Source organism: Glycine max, chromosome 7, assembly GCF_000004515.6.
Source record: "Glycine max cultivar Williams 82 chromosome 7, Glycine_max_v4.0, whole genome shotgun sequence".
Lineage (NCBI taxonomy): Eukaryota > Viridiplantae > Streptophyta > Magnoliopsida > Fabales > Fabaceae > Glycine > Glycine max.
Window position 1 is genome coordinate 15228611 of NC_038243.2, and position 17827 is coordinate 15246437.

The following is a 17827-nucleotide window of genomic DNA, read 5'->3' on the forward strand; positions in this document are numbered from 1 at the left end:
AACATTAAGCTAAATACACTTCCCACCCCAAATCCTCAACCAATATCTCATGAACCTCAATATTATTCAAATCCCAAGTCCCATGTTTCACACACATCTAATGCACACATCTTCTTTTACTTAACTTCTTTCTGCACCATTTTCTACCAATTTGTTTTTATTCACAAACATTTGGTGTTATTGAGGATCAACCTCACCCACTATCATTTGTGATAACGATGGTTGTGCTTGAACATACAGGGCAACATACATCCTTGCAAGTAAGAAGTGGGAAATAAGAAAGCTTCATGAAGCTCATACATGTTCAAACTAAAGAATACACTGCCACACATACTGAAAACATGGTTGGCAAAGCAAAATGTCATTGAAAACTATTAGATTTCAACTTAAAACCAATTGGCACTAAGTGAAGTTGTCCAACAGATATATATAAGCTGCACCCCAAGATTTGTGGCAGACGATGTGAGACTTCCTAACATCCTCCCTCCACATATGTCTGTCAATACAGGCAAGTCTACTAGAATAGGCAAGAACTAAGATGGACTATATGCTTTGATAACATGCTTGATTTCAACTTAAAATCAATTGATACTAAGTGAAGTTGTCCAACAGATATATAATCTTTAGTCAAATTTTATTTATCTTTATTTTAAATTAGTCAGAATTCATTTTTAAGTGAAAAAAAAAAAGAGAATATCATCTTCATATATGCGGTGTCAAGTGGAGTTGAGTATACAAAAATACTTATTCCAAACTAGAAAAGCAAATTAAGCAAGCAAAACATCCGATCCGATGGGGGTAGGCAACAACATGAGTGCAGTGTTGAACTTCATAGCCCTGTTGGCCTCAATACCCATAATAAGTGCTGGTGTGTGGCTAGCCTCCAAACCAGACAACGAGTGCATCCACAACTTCCGCTGGCACGTCCTCGTACTTGGCCTCCTCGTACTCCTCATCTCTCTTGCAGGCTTTGTGGGTGCTTACTGGAACAAGCAGGGGCTCTTGGCCTTTTACCTTTGCTGCATGGCCATCCTCATTTCTCTTCTCCTTTTCCTTCTTGTCTTCTCTTTCGTCGTCACTAGACCCGATGGAACCTATCATGTCCCTGGAAGAGGCTTCAAGGAGTCCATGCTCGTTGGCTTCTCCCCCTGGCTCAGGAACCATGTCTTCACCGCTTCTTCTACCACTAGTTGGAACAAGATAACCACTTGTTTGGCTCATTCTTATGTCTGCATTAAACTCACCCAGGACTACGCTTCTGCTGATCACTTCTTCAACTCTAGTAATATCTCTCCTTTACAGGTCTCTCATTTAATTTGTTTATATACCTACCTTGTTATTTATAGGTTAAGCATGAGAGTTGTTGAACTCCGTAAATCGTTTTAATGATTCACACACATGTTGAAGTATACTTCAATTGTTTTGATCTTGAAAAATATTAAAAACTCACATTATATATAAATTAAGGATATGAATAGGCTTTGATTTCATGGGTTTTAAACTGCTTGATTGGAATTTCCATATGATTCTAAAAAAAGAATAAGATTTCTTAGGTTCGTTGAGGCTCAGTGAAACATGATATCCTTAATTCTAGTTACTCTAGCTAGGCTAGCATAATGGGAGTTAGGAAAGAAGAGTGAAGTGTGTGGGACCTAGTTTTCTATCTTTGCCCAACATATATGACATGGATCAATTTGCTTTTTAAATTAGAGGTTAGTAGGCATCCCTTCCTAATGCTGTGACCTAACTGCAGATAACAACGGTCCATCTAAATCTCACCACTTACAACTTTACTAAAAACCGTATCTTGAGTCAGCATGACTTGGGAATGCATAATCAGTATAAAACATTACATTCCATCCGCATGGACTAGGATTGAAAGGATGATTTTGCCCCTATAAAGATCTACATGCCAGCTGAAAAATCTACTCACTGATTTACTAAAGTAGAGAAATTAAGAAATTTTGCTTGTCTTTATTGCACGTGATAATAAAGTCATGTTATGGTTGCCAGCTTTTGGGCTGCATATCACGGGGTTGTTTTCTTTATGATAAAATATGTTCTAGGTTTACTCTTTTTTAAGTCAAAATTAGTCTTAATTGTTATACTTTAAAATTAATGATTTTAAAAATCATATATACGTTTTTATAACCGGTAGTTTTTGTCTCCATGAAATTGGAATACTAAAATGAGAGACGAACAGCTTGTTAAAAAGTAGGACCAAGATTAAAATCATCATTTTTAAAGTATAAGACTAAGATAAACGTTAATCATAATCTACGGGACACAAATCACATTTTATCCTTTTCTTTAACTTTCTTCTTTGTAATAGTTTTTTTCATCCATGGGAATAAAAGACGGTGTTAGAAAACTTACAATAACTCACACACCCTTGTTGAATCAACTAAGCTGGATTCCTTTAATCCCTTCTTTATGCTAATCAACTAGTCTTATATTACAGTCAGGATGTTGTAAACCTCCAACTTCTTGCGGATACAATTATGTGAATCCTATACTGTGGATAAATCCTGTGAATCCAATGGTAGACCCAGATTGCTACTTGTGGAGCAATGACCAGAGCCAGCTCTGCTACAACTGCAATGCATGCAAGGCAGGTCTACTAGGAAACCTCAGAGAAGAGTGGAGGAAAGCCAATATCATTTTGACGGTGGCAGTTGTTGTACTCATCTGGGTCTATCTCATTGCATGCAGTGCCTTCAAAAATGCTCAAACAGAAGACCTCTTCCGCCGTTACAAAAGGGGTTGGGTTTGATCCTCTTTCCTTCATTCAAGTTTTTCTTTTTTCTCTTTTAAAATTGATCTTTCATATTTTCTTATTCCTGTAAGAACATTTTTCACTAATGTGTATATTACTTATTGGTTTTCTCTGTGACATGAAAAGTTATCGGAAGTGATAAAGGAAGAAATCTTCCAACATCAAACTAGTCAGAATAGAATCCTGATTCTAGCTTTCCTCAGAGTATATAATAATTCTTATATGCCAAATTGTCCACGGCTTCTTGTATATATATTTTAAAATAATCTTGGTACTTAGATGCTGCCATGCTGGTATCCACAATCTTGACATCAATAGTCTTGAATTCAAACCTTCAATATACAACTGTCTTAAATACTTTAAGGAGAGTTCCCATAATAACTTTTACTTGACTGCTCCAGTGAAACGTATACTTGTGATCTCTACCTAAACAAAATTTTAAATGCCTGATCAAGCAAAAGGAAAAGGCAACTGCCACTACCGACCATAAAGAAACAAGTGCTTTTGAATTTTAATGTTTCACAGATCTCCAATGAACCGAAAGGTAGATCTTCCCAAAGTAGCAATTTTTTATGCATGATTGTAGAGTACAAGAAACAAAGAGCTAGGAATTCAGTTTGTGTGTTCAATGCTTGTGGTAACAATCACTAACACCAATAGATTAGTTATCTACTGCATATACTGATATGCCACGAGAGACAATAAAAATAATTTAATTGGAGATATTGTGTACATTCCCATGAAGGGCCTTGGTCACAAGAAACATTACTATAAAAAAGATTAAGATACAATATGATTATATGAACGGATTTCTCCCGTCAGATTCACTACTGATAAGTGATAAGTAAATACTATATTGGTACGAACTCTCATTTCATATTTCTCTCAAGCAGTAGAGAGCTTCCTAGAGTACACAATGTACATAGGATCTGAGCGTCCAGGATTAGGAGATATATCCACAGCCTACAGAAAAATGCAAACGGCATTAAGCCTTGAATTGACCTCAGCAATAACACTTCCATAGTAATTATATGAAACATTGCAGAGAGTTATCATAATTATTTTATGAGCCTAGTAGAGTTTAAAATTTCTGATTTATATATAGAGACGAGCAGTGGTGAAAGAAAGTACCCTTCAGCATTAGATGAAACATACTATAGTATGTTAATAAACCGATCCTAGAAATTAGAATTTAGAAAGTAGTTTAAGATTCATGCTACTTGAATCTTGTCCCCATAAAATGTGTCAGTCTACTACTAAATGGAAAATTTAATTATGACCGTGCAGATAGCTGAATGTCCTTCACGTAAGCATTGAAAAAAATATCAGTTATGGAATTACCTGAGGAGGTTCAAATCCTCCAGCATAATGGAAATATGACCCAACAATCATAACATGATCAGCATCCCCAGTTGATGTCCATATAGAAATGGCTTTTGTCCAGAAGCATCGGTTTGAAAAGCTAAAATCATCAATGAAGACATCATGAGTTGCATAGCACATACGAGTACAAGATCAATAAAAGATGAAACATCATCCAACAGAAAACAGGCATTGCTGTAAAGATTAAATGCTTGTTTATATGCAATATGAAATAAAGGAACAGTTGTGTGCATTCTGACAATTTGGCAATGAATTTTAGTGGTCGAGGGGTAACAGATCTTGGATATGATTCAAACATGAGCAGAACTGTTAAAAAGTTCATTGACTGTATAAACTGGCATCTCAAAAATAATTAAAAGTGTCACTTTTAAGAAAATTAATGGTGTAAAGTTATTAAGCACAATTGAAGTTGCATCTTCCTTAGTATGAAATTTCTTGCAGATTGCTTTTAAACTTTAATGCTAGGTTCATTGGTTTTAAACATTTAGGTTAGTATAAAATATATCGTTATATCCATGTCAGGCACTTTGGCTAGCTTGTTTAGCCTTCTTTTGCATCGTCTTTCCCCTTTTTCTAGATGCATTGGGGAATTTCTAAACATAATTCTTAATCTGAAATATTCATTCTAGATACCAGATGGTTAGAAGGGTCCAGAAAATTTCTGAGTACAGATTATTTAGCTGTGTTCAGATTATTAAATATCCAAGAAATTGTTTGATTTTATATGGAAGTGGTTTGTGGAAAATCTTCTTTCAATTATCAGATTTTACAAAACTGTTAATATGAAGTAATTCCGAAATGGTTGACAAGATTATCACCTCATTATGGCCAGTCCACCTGGTTTAAGTATCCTGCACATCTCCTTGAAAACATCAAGAGGCTTTGTAAGGTAATCAACACTCACCTGCAGGGCATATTCAATTTTTAAGCTTTAAATGGCTTATATATATATGCTAATCAAGAATTCAGACACAGTTTTAGCCCCAAAAGATTTTAAATGAGGAGAGGGAAGGATCCGGAGTAACTGCTGCAAAAATATGCATCATACATAGAAAATAGCATGCACCACTTGAAATATTTTCAAGCATCGAAGTTAAGATATATGGGAAAGTATTTTTACCACATTAGTGATGATGTCAAAAGAGTTATCCGCAAATGGGAGTTTTGTGTTCACATTTAAGTCTTGCACAGCATACTCTGTGAGAACCTACAACATCAACAATTTCTATTAGTAGGTCCACGCTTCTCTATCAAAATTAAAATGTTGAGAATCTTGAGATATAGCTGTCACTACTTTTTAGTTGAATTGAATTCAGTACTGGCTAAATTATTGAATACAGGCTGTAGGATCGCAAATGGATATGAAAAAAATATATCTAAAAGAGGCACCTTAAGAATACCAAATTCAGTTTCAGTCCCAAAATTAAAGGTCAATGATCATCACATAACTCAGAAAGAGTATTGTCTTACTGGGTTCCCCTTCAGCTCTTCTTCATTCATGCCTAATCCCACCACTAGTTCTTGCTTGTATCCTGATGGAAAATGGCTGACCTAATGCAAAGTGGAGAATTATGACAATATGTATATGCAATGCAACACCAAAGAGACTGACTTATAGTACTAAAACTCTTACCCAACTGCTACACATATCCAAAATGCTTACTCCAGGAGTGTTGCTAGGTGGGAAAACTTTGGAGTAATACTTAGTCAGAGCAGCAATTGCAGGATCATCAATGTGTGTCACAAATCGAGGAGCTTCATAGAACAAGGAATCCGGTGTCCTAAGGAGAAAAATTTATTGGCATTATACACAAAGGCTAACAAATAGAAAATAGAGAGGGTAGGAATCATTTGAAACAAAAGGCACAAGTCAAAAGACTCAACAAAAATTTGAACACCACAGCCAATGCATTAGTCATATTAAAAAGAAAACATTTACACACGTTATAGCCTTGCTTTGTAAACTAAAAAATGTCAATATTCTTTACACAAGCAAATATGAAACAAAATGCAGAAAGCAAATAGGGGAGAAATTTACTCATCGAAGCGCTGGAAATCCTCCTCCTTAAAGGGGAACTGGTCGGGCCATTCGACATTCTTCAGTATCTGTAAAATGGGAATGTGGCACAAAGAATTAGAGAAACAAATACAAATAAATTTGCACTCAATTTCAAAACACAAGACCTGAGCCGTGGAACACTAGACAAAATAACTCTTTTAAATTGGTTGAATTATTGTGCACATCAATACAATAGAATACCATGACATATTCATTATTCGGCTAGCCTATCAGGCATCAGCAATGTGCATCCATAGAGCATGAAACATGAAAGAAAGAAAGAAAGATTATGGAATGATGACCTCATCCACAGAGGGACCAGCCGTTATCCTAGCCAAGGCAATGAAGGATTTGCTACCAGCCATAGACAAGAAGGAAACCCCAAGGCCCAATAGCATACGACGAGGACCCTTAACTCTCCAATTCCACTTCTTTAATACTGCTCTTGACAGAGTAGTGGAAGTGGCAGTGGCAGAAACATCACCCAACACTGGCAATGGCAACCTCGTGTGCAACCTTAGTCCAACAAAATTGGTCATCCTTTCACACTTCACTCAACAACACATGCCATCCTCATCCAAATGGAACTACCACTTCACTTCTCCGCTGCCTGGATTATCCTCAAACATCATTGGCAAGTGATACATACCCACCTTACGTGGCTGCCTTCTAGCCCACTACCATAACTATAAAATTTTACTTTCAGATAAATAAATCATTTTGGACTACACAACTTCAGGAATGTCTCGCATCATAATTCACATCATATAAATTATAATATAAGAGAAGAGAAAGTTTATGCAATTTTCATTTTATTTGTTTTATTAACATTGACATTTTTTTTTTACTAAAAACGTAAATGTATGAAAATTGTATATGCATAAATTTTGTTAAGCGATGGGTTTTTTTTTTTGTAGTTCAAGATATATTAGTAGTAATTTCAAATCAGCAAAAAGAAAAAAGTAGTGATTTCATTTATTATTTTACTTATAAATGTAGATGTAACAAAAAAAAAAGGATTTCTCCTACGGGAACGGTAATATTCTATAGCCCAAATACCAACCTAAGAGCTCATTTGAACAAGAAAATTAGCATTAGTACAAAAATTTTATACAATTAAAAGTCATATATATATAATAAGATTACTAATATATAATATAATTTTTTGAAAAACAATATTATAAGTTGATCTTTTTTATATAAATAATATAAGTCTTTGATTTTAGCACTGCCCAACGCTAAACCCCTAGTTGTGACTCTCTCTTTTTTGTTTGTTTTTCTAGTGACTTTGGAACAGTGATGTATCAGTTTGGTGAATAATACCAATAAAAAAAAATTAAATTAACCTAACATGGCCAGACTTGACTTCAAGGCCCACATTGAGAAGCTTGCATGAAATTGCTAGAGATTTGACTAAATGGCCCAGTTCATGAACGTAGCCATAAAAAAAAAAAAAAGCAAGCCTCTCTCGTGACATGGCACCGCACCGCAGAAGAATTTATTGTAGAAAAACAACAAAACAGTTCACACAAAGCTGTTAACATCTTCTAGAAAATAATAGAGAAATAAGAAACTATACATTATATTATAGCTTAAAAAACTTGAGACCAATTTAACATGAAAACAATATAGAATTATTGTTACAACAACTTGCGTTGTTCACCTTCTGTAGAATTGCTAAGAAACAACTCGCCATGCTAGCTAGTATTCAATACAAGGAACTTGAATTTATACCTAAACGTCACTACCTCTTATTAAAAAAATAGAGATCAAACACAACTTTTGCATGTTAACTTTTTAAAACAAAAAATTTGATAGCGTCAATAACTCTTGCTTTCGTTGTCATTGTGATAAAATTGTCTGATCTTTTGTTTCTAATGACTAGAGTTGTCTCTTTTCATGGGATGTCAATCCAAAACTAAGAGCTCAAAAGAGAAAACAAGTTTCAGAATTATGATACCACAAACGAAAACCAAAACGAGTTCCACCCGTTTTTAATTAACTAAAAGATAAATAGAAAAACAAGAGGGTTGAGAGAACTACCATCAAATATAACTAAACTAAATGTACTGTCTTTGTGGGTGATTAGGAAAGGCTGGCCTACCAAAGACGTAACATTTCATTTTGGGGGATTGTGGGCAATCAAGTAACAAGTTTAAATGCAAAAAATGTCACAAACTACATGAAACACAATACTACCAGTGTATAATATAATATTGCCTTCTAGCTAGCAGCAATTATTCTCAGGAAAAAAAAAAAAAAAAAAAAAGCTTGCAGCAACTATATTATATACAGTACGTACTTGCAAGCATAAATAAATATATAAATTGCAGATTATTTACTATAGAAAACACCAGCTGTTACGAAATCCTAAAGTCAAAGAGGGATTCAAAAAACTTAGTGAGCCATTGCTGATGTGCAAACTAATTTATATTGTAGTGCTCTAATGATTGGGAGTGTTTGTGAGAATGGCTATTTTTTTTTTTGTGTAAAATGAAGATAATGGATATCTTATAATAATTTATACATCATATTTAATCAACTAAATTAATTTTTTTTATAATATACATGTTATTACAGCATAAAAATTTGATAGTCTAATAACAATATACTGATTATCTTTAAATTAATTTTCATATTTTGTTAGTATTTGATGTTTTATTTACTTGTTTAATTACGATTAAGAGTCTAGAATAGTTGAATACAAATAAAGATATATATATATATATATATATATATATATATATATATATATATATATATATATATATATATATATATATATTGTCTTTAATTTAAATCACATTTAACGTTTCATATCATGTCAAATCAATATTAATTTTAAAACATTTAATCTTTGTTATCTCATTTTCCTTCCTTAATACATTAATTCATATAATTTCAACTTGTTATATTGTAATTAAACATAGTTTTATACATTATAACTTGACGATAAAGATTTATATCGGAGATCTATAATATTTCACATCGGTAAATAAAGACAAGTTAAAGATACAAGTGTAGAGGTATTAAATTTAATTGGTTTAAATCTTGTAGATGATACATTTCCTATGCTAATTGATACACAAAAGGAAGTAGAAGCAACCTAGGCAATAAAAAGACAAATAAAGAAAATTAAACAATACTATGAGATGAGAAAGCTTTTAAAAAAAAATGCATTTGTTTCCATTAATCATGTTGTATATGGTTTTGATGAGACATTTTCCTTCTTTAATTCCATTTGCTTTTTACAATATTGTAACACGCAACTTGAGATAACCACCAATACCAAAAACTAAATAAGCAATTATTGTATTAAACAAAGTTGATAACGGCAAGCTATATGTCACTTTTAATTCTTCGTATATGGTTAACAAATTTGACAATTACTTTCCTATGAATTTTTCAAGGAAACTTTGCTGTTGAATTTTCTTTCTTTTTCACCTATTTATCTTTTGTCATAGACCAGCACGCCACACAGTTCAGTCAAGTTTCATGGGATGTTCAAATTCATTAATATTGTGTTAAATTGAATCAAGTTTATTAGGTTTTGTTTTTTAAGTAGTCTAATTACGTAAAACAACTTAATTAAGTTGGACTGTTAATAAGCAAGAATTCATATTATACACTCTTACATACACATAAGGAGAGATTAAATTATATCATTATAAAATATAACTACTACACTAGTATTTTACAAATTTTTTCATTTGTTAAATAATTTTATCTCAAACATTGTCATTAGATTCAATAGATTGAAATTCCATTATTATACATCAAAATTGATACAATGTATACCGTTAAAATGTATAAAATAAGAACTCTTCAATTATATACCAATAATTATTTAGTAAAATTTAATACAAACAATCAAAATAATAATTATAATTTAATAATTTGATTGGTTATAATCATATTTTATATAAATCAAACTATTGATGGTATAATAGTTTGTATAATATATATCAATATATAATTTGATTTCTCATCTCTCTCTATATATATATAGTTTGGTGTAATTTATTTTAAAAAAAGTAATTTCTCTTGAAAGTTAAAATAAAATGTTGTACTGATTTATAATAATAGAGAATAAAAATGATAAGAAAAAAGATGATATCAAATAAGATAAAATTCAAATAATAAAAAAATGAGGAAATTCATTTCAAGTTGAAAAGTCTAAAAGCATACACCTTTAAGATCCAATCTGATGTCAAGTTATATATATATATATATATATATATTATTTGAATATTCAAAAAATTTATTCAAGTCAAGTGAAATTAATCAAATTTATGTCCAGAAATATTATGACCTCGCTCTCTGTTTCTCATTTCTTTGTTGATTCTACTAAATGATATTAATATCACTATCATTATTATTATTATTATTATTATTATTATTATTATTATTATTATTATTATACATTTTTGTGTCTTGTTCTCTCAACATAATAAGGAATAGGGGTGGTCACCGGCATAGGTCACCTCAAACCCGAATTGATCCAAACTAATCCGAATAATTTAGGTTGAGTCATTTATGTATTTGGATCAAAATCCAATTGAACTGAACAAAATTGTTCATGTACGAGTTGGATGATGGGATTAGATTTATAGATTTGATCAAAATCGAACCGAGTCAATCAAAATTTTTAGAGTTGTTTGATTTGATTTTAAATACTACTAATACTAAGACTCAAGTGTTGAGATTACTAATGTTGAAATTTTTCAAGGCATCACTTTCAAGTACATTATCATTTATTTCACCTTTTTTCATTTTTTTTCTGTCAAGTTTATAATATTAATGGATCATATTTTGTTCATTTGTTGCAACAAATGTGGTTGTAGCAAATCTGGTTACAACAACACTTATTGTAAGAAATTAGTTTATATGGAATAGTTGTGATTCTTTAATTTGTATTAGTCCATTTTAGAATATTATGTTGATGTATTAAATGAATCAATTTTAATACTTTCATACATTTAATAATATTGTATTAATTATATTGAATATTTGAATGAACCATGACATAAATAGTTTTAAAAAAAGAAAAAGATCAAATTTAAATGGATAACCGAATCAAACCGTTCATAAATGAGTTGGATTGAGTTTTAAAAAAAATTATAAAAATCAAATTAAACTGATCAAATTTGATTGAACTTGATCTTAAATTTAATAAAAATTGATCTAAATCGACCTATAAATACCCTAGTAAGACAGTATTAGAATGATGCATTCCATAAGGAAGACTAAGACTTTTGCAAGGGTTTCATGTGAACTACAGTAATTTGTTTGTTGGAAAAGTAATATGCATTACATTTTCAAGGGAGTGGAGAATTGCCAAACACATCTTTGAGATATTTTTCTATTATTGAGGTTAGGATGTGTCCCACGAAGTTTAGTTTATGCATTCACTCGACATACCTTTTTGTCTTGTGTGAGAAAAAAATTAAAGTAGGATGCTACATTAAATTGATTAGATGCATAATCATAAACATTTACTTCACAAAAAAAAATAGTCATGAACATTTGGAAGTAGTTGCAAAGTACCAAACACAAAAACGTAGATCCCAAGCGCACAAAACACAAGGACATTCCCACTTTGAGATTAATTATACTGGTGATACGTAATAGTTGTCATTAATTTTAAAAAAATTGATATAAAAAATTGATTGTAAATTATTTTATTAAATAACTTATTTTTTACATATATATGTGATAACATCTTACACATTCCATCAATTCTATGAATTATATTATTTTTATAGATAATAATCAAATTTTTCGAAAGAGAGATTTTGATAAATAAATTTTTCAACAGAAATTAATTATTAACAAAATTAATAAATATTTTATAATAAAAATAACATGTGTCCAAAAAAAACCCATGACCATATCATGATGCAAAATTACTTAATAATTTTTCTCTCGTTAGAGTCATAGCATGTTGGTGAAGAAATCTTTTTTTTACAAAGACACTTGACATCTACGATTGAATCAATGGTTAAAAAAAAATAAAATAAACAACATTTTTCAACTTTAGCTTTCGTAAAAAAATGTGATACTAAAATTACTTATTAAAAAACAATTGAGTTACAATAAAACGTATTCACATATACAATAAATTAATAACTATAATTCAAAGTTTATTTCGGCTAAAATATGCCTTCCACTAAAAAAAATAAAAAAAAATGGATCCACCGTTGATAAGAGAGGGTCACTTAACTCCCAAACAAGTGGATCTAATGAGAGAGAAAATAAAAATAAAAAGTATGAATTATTGATATTAATAAAGGTGTCCAAGGAAAAAAGAAAATGAATGCTAAATACTAATGAGGAATTATTGGTATAGAAAAAGGTTTGGTACTTAGCTGGCACATAGCAATGAAGGAATCCTCTTGAGTATAAATAAAGAGTGAGGAGCGCCATATTCCTTCCCCTCTCTCTTCCTTGTTTGTGGGAACATTATGGAGCCCAGATTCGTAATCTCCGCATCGGAGGCCGAATCCCAATCAATCTCCAAACTCCTCCCTTCCCTCGTTTCCTCTTCTCAGTCCCTCGCCCGTCCTTCCATCTCCAACTTTCCCGTCGCCGCCGTCGGACTCGCCGCCTCCGGCCGCATCTTCGTGGGCGTGAACGTGGAGTTCCCCGGCCTCCCCTTCCACCACACCATCCACGCCGAACAGTTCCTCCTCACCAACATGGCCAACAACGCCGAGACCCGCCTCGACTCCTTCGCCGTCTCCGCCGCCCCCTGCGGCCATTGCCGCCAGTTCCTTCAAGAACTCCGCGACGCCCCCGACATCCAAATCCTCATCACCTCCCACAAAAACCCTCACTTCAGCCCTCTCTCCCACTTCCTCTCCCACCACTTCGGCCCCCACGACCTTCTCCCCAAAACCGTCCCTCTCCTCTTGGAGCCTCGTCACAACGCTCTCTCTCTTCCCCAAAACGATCATTTCAACGCTCTTGCGATTGCGGCGTTGGAGGCCGCCAATAACTCTCACGCGCCCTACAGCGCGTCCCCCTCCGGCGTCGCGCTTCTCGATTCCAAGGGGAATGTTTTTAAAGGCTCTTACATTGAGTCCGCTGCTTATAACCCCAGCTTGGGACCGCTTCAGGCCGCCATCGTCGCCTTCATCGCCGGCGGCGGTGGGGATTATGAAGAGATTGTTGCGGCGGTGTTGGTGGAGAAGGAAGGGGCGGTCATCAAACAGGATCACACTGCAAGGTTGCTGCTCCATTCCATAGCGCCACGCTGCCACTTCAACAATTTTCTTGCTTCTCAATCTCCTTCAACTTGAACATTGTTTTTTTTTCTCTCTACCCTAAATTAATAATATATATATACTATTTGAGAGTGGATTTGGATGCACCCTTACCTGACCTCACCCTGTAATAATGTGATTGTCACGGATAGACATGGTGATGGTCTATAATAATCCCCTTCCTATTTATGCCTATGTGGTTCTAATATTTTAAGACAAGCTTTTTCTTTTTGTATATTGTTACATCTAATGAAGAATATTGTCCTGTCTCTCTCGCACTTCTGAAGGCTATTTTGTATTTTAGACTTCATACTTCAAACTAACAATGTCTTGAACAGATTAATCCTTTCAATGAGTGTGGGAAACCAAAGAACTCAAGGGTTGCCACAGGCCAATTGGTCAGGGTTCAAGCCTTCAATAAATTTATATTGAATAATGATTTCTTAAAATCCATCAATGGATTTTAGTTTCCTTTCACATAAATTTTTTTTATATATATAATTTTATATTAATTTAAAATTATTTATTATTTCATTCATACATATTAAAATATAAATTATTTAATTATCTTCTTATTGTTGTTCAATTTTAATAAAATTTAACATAAATAATCTTAACAATATATAAATATAATTTAACAGTTAAATCGATAAAAATTATATTTAGATTAAATTATAAAATAATATAATAATTAATATATATATATTTGCAACCCTTGCATTTTGAAGAGTTTTGGTACTCTTATTGGCATGGACCAATATATTGAAGACATTTCATTTAATGAAATCCTGAAATCATGTCACGATTTGCTAAAAGAAAATTACAATTTAGTCATTTCTCTTTTAAATTAATTATAACTAAATTGTACATCATGCATCCAACAAAATACTTTTCTCGTTCTCTATATAGTCTATATTCTATAATATATGAAAACGCACTGCCGTCAACTTGTTATGGTCAATCAACAAAAGCATGCTCTCACACAGAATCATGGTCAGTTTGACAAGAATCGAATTTTAGAAGTTGAGCCCATTTGCTTGATCACTTTACCACAGCTTCTGCAGCTTTCTTGCACATCATTGGATCCTACAAGCTACAAGTTTACAACTACCCATTATTCTCTTGTTACAATCCTTGGTTTTCATTGCCCCCTGCCGAGAGTGGAAAGGTAGACTTGGTACCAAAAGTTCAGGGTATAACAGGAAGTTCCACCTTGTCAAAGGAAAAAAAACTGACCCTTCCCTCTGTGACCAGGCAGATTTTCAAAGGGATGCCACCACATTGTTTCTCAAGGGCTTCAATCTCTGCTCTAGATGGTGGATTTTGAACCCTAACAGGAGATACATGATATAACTGATTTAATACATTTCCATAACCAGATAGCAAAAAGAAGGGAGAAAAAAGGAAATTAGAGCCAAGGAAATTTTTGCATAGATATTAATTATTAAGGACCAAATAATCAGTGGGGTTCTTTTTCAGTTCAATTTTTAAAAATAAATAACCATACTCTGTGCCTAAGTGGTCCTAATCTAATAGATAAATACCTACAACAACTAGTTGCTCATTCACACTTGCTCCCCCAGGAATTAGAACTATTCCTCCAAGTCCCAAATGGCTATCACCTTCTCATGGATATATTGAAGCACATTTAACTAACAACAGATATCTTTAGATATAAAATTTCATTTTCATATTACCATTACCTTTAAATCCTATCAGAGAACAGACAGGTACAATGCCTTTATCAATTCTAAGTATTCTACTTTGAGAAATAACATAGCCACATTGCCTCCCACCTGCACCTTAGAAGATCCCACCCCAACCACACACATGTCACACAATGAAGTAGCATGTCTGCCACCATGAATTCCTATGATACAATAGAGTGAGTGCAAAAAGTTAAGTTATGATATGCTTGAATTACTCTTAGTGGTGTTGCCGATTACTCCATTGGATAACAATATAAAGATCACTAGCCAATTAAATTTCTGAATCTAAATTCATCTTACTGATGCAATGAGAGATGCAGTATTTACCTAGATAAGTACAGTAGAAAACTTGGATCACCGGGAGAAGACTTTCTAAACCTGCTGTTTGGAAGATAAACATCAAAGTCTGGCCTCAAATCATTTACCTGCAACTCTCCAAATAACTTATGGCATGTGCTAACTAGTGCCTGTACCGCATTGGCTAGAAAACTAAAAGGAGAAATGTTTTTATTGGAATGCACAAAATTGCATTGTTCATGACTTTTTTTACGCTCTCCTATGATTTCTACATAAATACTTTCTCCTTTTAGTTTCTTAACCAATGTCCTAAGAGCACTGGTTAGCAAGACCCATAACTTATTGATGGAAAGCTCTGATTTAGAATCAGTGTCTTCTAGTTGTTTGCTTTCTTCTGTGACTTCAACAGCAGCAGCTTTATGGGAACTTTTAATACTCTTCAAACTCCAAGCAACACCATGCCGGCCAATAATGTAGCCAAGAGACTTGAGGTGCCTGTAAACCTCAAACAGCTCCCAACAACATCCACTCTTCCCGCTAGCAACCTTTTCATACATTTCTGTTAAAGATATGCTTCTACCATCATTATCTACGATATCTAAGGCTCCTAGTTCCATAAGATACCTGCCAAATCAGCCTTTACATAAGCTCAAGTTATTATGAAATTTCAATATAATCTTTTTTTCTCCTCATGCAAACAAGTGTATTGCCTAGTTACATAGTTTCTTATTACAGAAAGCTAAGGCTTTAAGAATTGCGCGACTCTTCTCTACTTCTGAATGTCACATCTAAACAAAGGGGTATATATATATAAAGATGGCATGTCACCTACAAAGTCTCTTCAATTGAAGAATAAATCTTGCCACTGCGAACAATTCCAGTTGTTATCCACATTTTGCCATTCTTCTCAATGACTTCTCCCATTCCCATTTCTTCATTCCAACAGCCTTTGGATTTCACGTTCCTGGTAAATGAAATGCAAAATGTTCACTTTGAAAATCTAACTTTAGCATGGGAAACACAGATATCTTCATCGGTGAGTACTAATTTACAATGTAAATATGCTTGACCTGAACTGCAACTTGGGCATAGAACCAGATGAAGAGCCAAGCTCCTCTTCATCACTTGCATTTTGCAAATAGATCTCACCATCACTATCTTCACTTGAAGAACAACCCCTTGTCTTGCCTTCCATTGATCAAGGCTGTAATTTAAAATATCAACCAATTGACAGCGGGGACCAAAATCAAAAAACAGTTATCAGGATTGTTGGCAGCAACGTTGTTAAACTTGAAATTTTATAGAATTAGGAGGGGGGGGGGGGGGGGGGGGGGGGGTGAAAACTCATAACTCGGGAAATATAAAAAGATCCTACATTCCTACCTAAAATGCAAAAATTATACTTATATATAGTAATATGCATTAAAAAAACAGCATAGATAAAGAAGATAACCTCTTAGTCACATCATTAAACAAACTTAAATTGAAAAATCATAATCATAATAAGGAATAAGATCCAGATAGACAAATACAATACATAACAATCCAACAGACCTGTGAGAACAAACCGATTGAAGAGAACAAAGAACAAACCACTAACACACAAAAGAGCTGCAAGACAAATGAACAATGAAAATCATAGATGAGAGAAGATAAACAAATGAACAGAATAGAGAAACCTTGGGAATAAGGAGGAGTGCAGTTCAGTACGCAAAACAGAGGCGCAATCGGCGACGGTGGCGTACAGCAGCAGCGGTGGTGCAGCGTGAACGTCCGGCGGTTGCAAACGGGTCAGAAGCAATGTGCGAAAGAGGAGAAAGAGAGAACTGAGAAGTGTCTTACGAAAGGGAAGAAATACTTTAAGGGCTTTTGAAACTGGGTCAAAGCCTCAAAGGGACGACGACGGCGGCCTGCCGCAATGCCTTCGACGGCTCCGGTGGGGACCTGCGATGTTCGACGCGGCCTAGAGCGGCGTTCGACGGGGCCTGGTGGTCCTGCGACTCTGCGACGGCGGTGCGACCTCACTGGGTTTTACACATTCATGAACAAAATAGTCATTTACACTGTGCCCAATTTGACAAAGTGGCACCAAGAAGTAACAAGGCAAGTTTTGCAATTTTGAACGTACAACCTTCTGGTCCTTCTGGTTAATTTCAATTTAATATCTTTCTCTAAATGATTTACGTTCAAATTTCTTGTGTCAAAAAAAAAATCTAGACATTAGTTTAGACCTTAAATAATATATAGTTTGAAGAACTCGTCCAAAGGAAAAAAAAATCTTGATCTGGTAACTACACTAATTATTTTTATACCTCTTTTATTTTTGGGCCAACGATGA

The 17827-nt window shown here is 33.7% G+C and overlaps 4 protein-coding genes across 5 annotated transcripts; 2 read left to right on the forward strand and 2 right to left on the reverse strand.

The window, feature by feature from the left end:
* Window positions 1–662: 662 nt before the first annotated feature.
* On the forward strand, window positions 663–2893 carry LOC100786042 (tetraspanin-2). Its single transcript, XM_003529034.4, has 2 exons — window positions 663–1302; window positions 2462–2893. Exons 1-2 carry the CDS (start codon window positions 793–795, stop codon window positions 2771–2773), a joined length of 822 nt encoding a protein of 273 aa, XP_003529082.1. The 5' UTR covers window positions 663–792; the 3' UTR covers window positions 2774–2893.
* A 580-nt stretch (window positions 2894–3473) lies between these two features.
* Window positions 3474–8482, reverse strand: LOC100786557 (uncharacterized). Its single transcript, XM_003529035.5, has 8 exons — window positions 6521–8482; window positions 6198–6265; window positions 5793–5940; window positions 5630–5710; window positions 5280–5366; window positions 4978–5063; window positions 4118–4238; window positions 3474–3739 (listed from the first exon to the last, which is right to left on the reverse strand). The coding sequence occupies exons 1-8, from the start codon at window positions 6755–6757 to the stop codon at window positions 3662–3664; spliced, it is 906 nt and encodes a 301-aa protein (XP_003529083.1). The 5' UTR covers window positions 6758–8482; the 3' UTR covers window positions 3474–3661.
* Window positions 8483–12272: 3790 nt separating this feature from the next.
* LOC100787103 (cytidine deaminase 1) lies at window positions 12273–13752 on the forward strand. Its single transcript, XM_003529036.5, has one exon. It carries the CDS (start codon window positions 12683–12685, stop codon window positions 13517–13519), a length of 837 nt encoding a protein of 278 aa, XP_003529084.1. The 5' UTR covers window positions 12273–12682; the 3' UTR covers window positions 13520–13752.
* Window positions 13753–14323: 571 nt separating this feature from the next.
* Window positions 14324–17722, reverse strand: LOC100799269 (uncharacterized). 2 transcript variants are annotated; one of them, XM_003530147.5, is made up of 5 exons: window positions 17169–17722; window positions 16560–16693; window positions 16322–16453; window positions 15520–16113; window positions 14324–14813 (listed from the first exon to the last, which is right to left on the reverse strand). In XM_003530147.5, the coding sequence occupies exons 2-5, from the start codon at window positions 16682–16684 to the stop codon at window positions 14672–14674; spliced, it is 993 nt and encodes a 330-aa protein (XP_003530195.1). In that variant the 5' UTR covers window positions 16685–16693; window positions 17169–17722; the 3' UTR covers window positions 14324–14671. The 2 variants fall into 2 exon arrangements, with proteins under 2 accessions (XP_003530195.1, XP_006583574.1); XM_006583511.4 differs by lacking the exon at window positions 17169–17722 and adding an exon at window positions 17044–17075.
* Window positions 17723–17827: the final 105 nt, after the last annotated feature.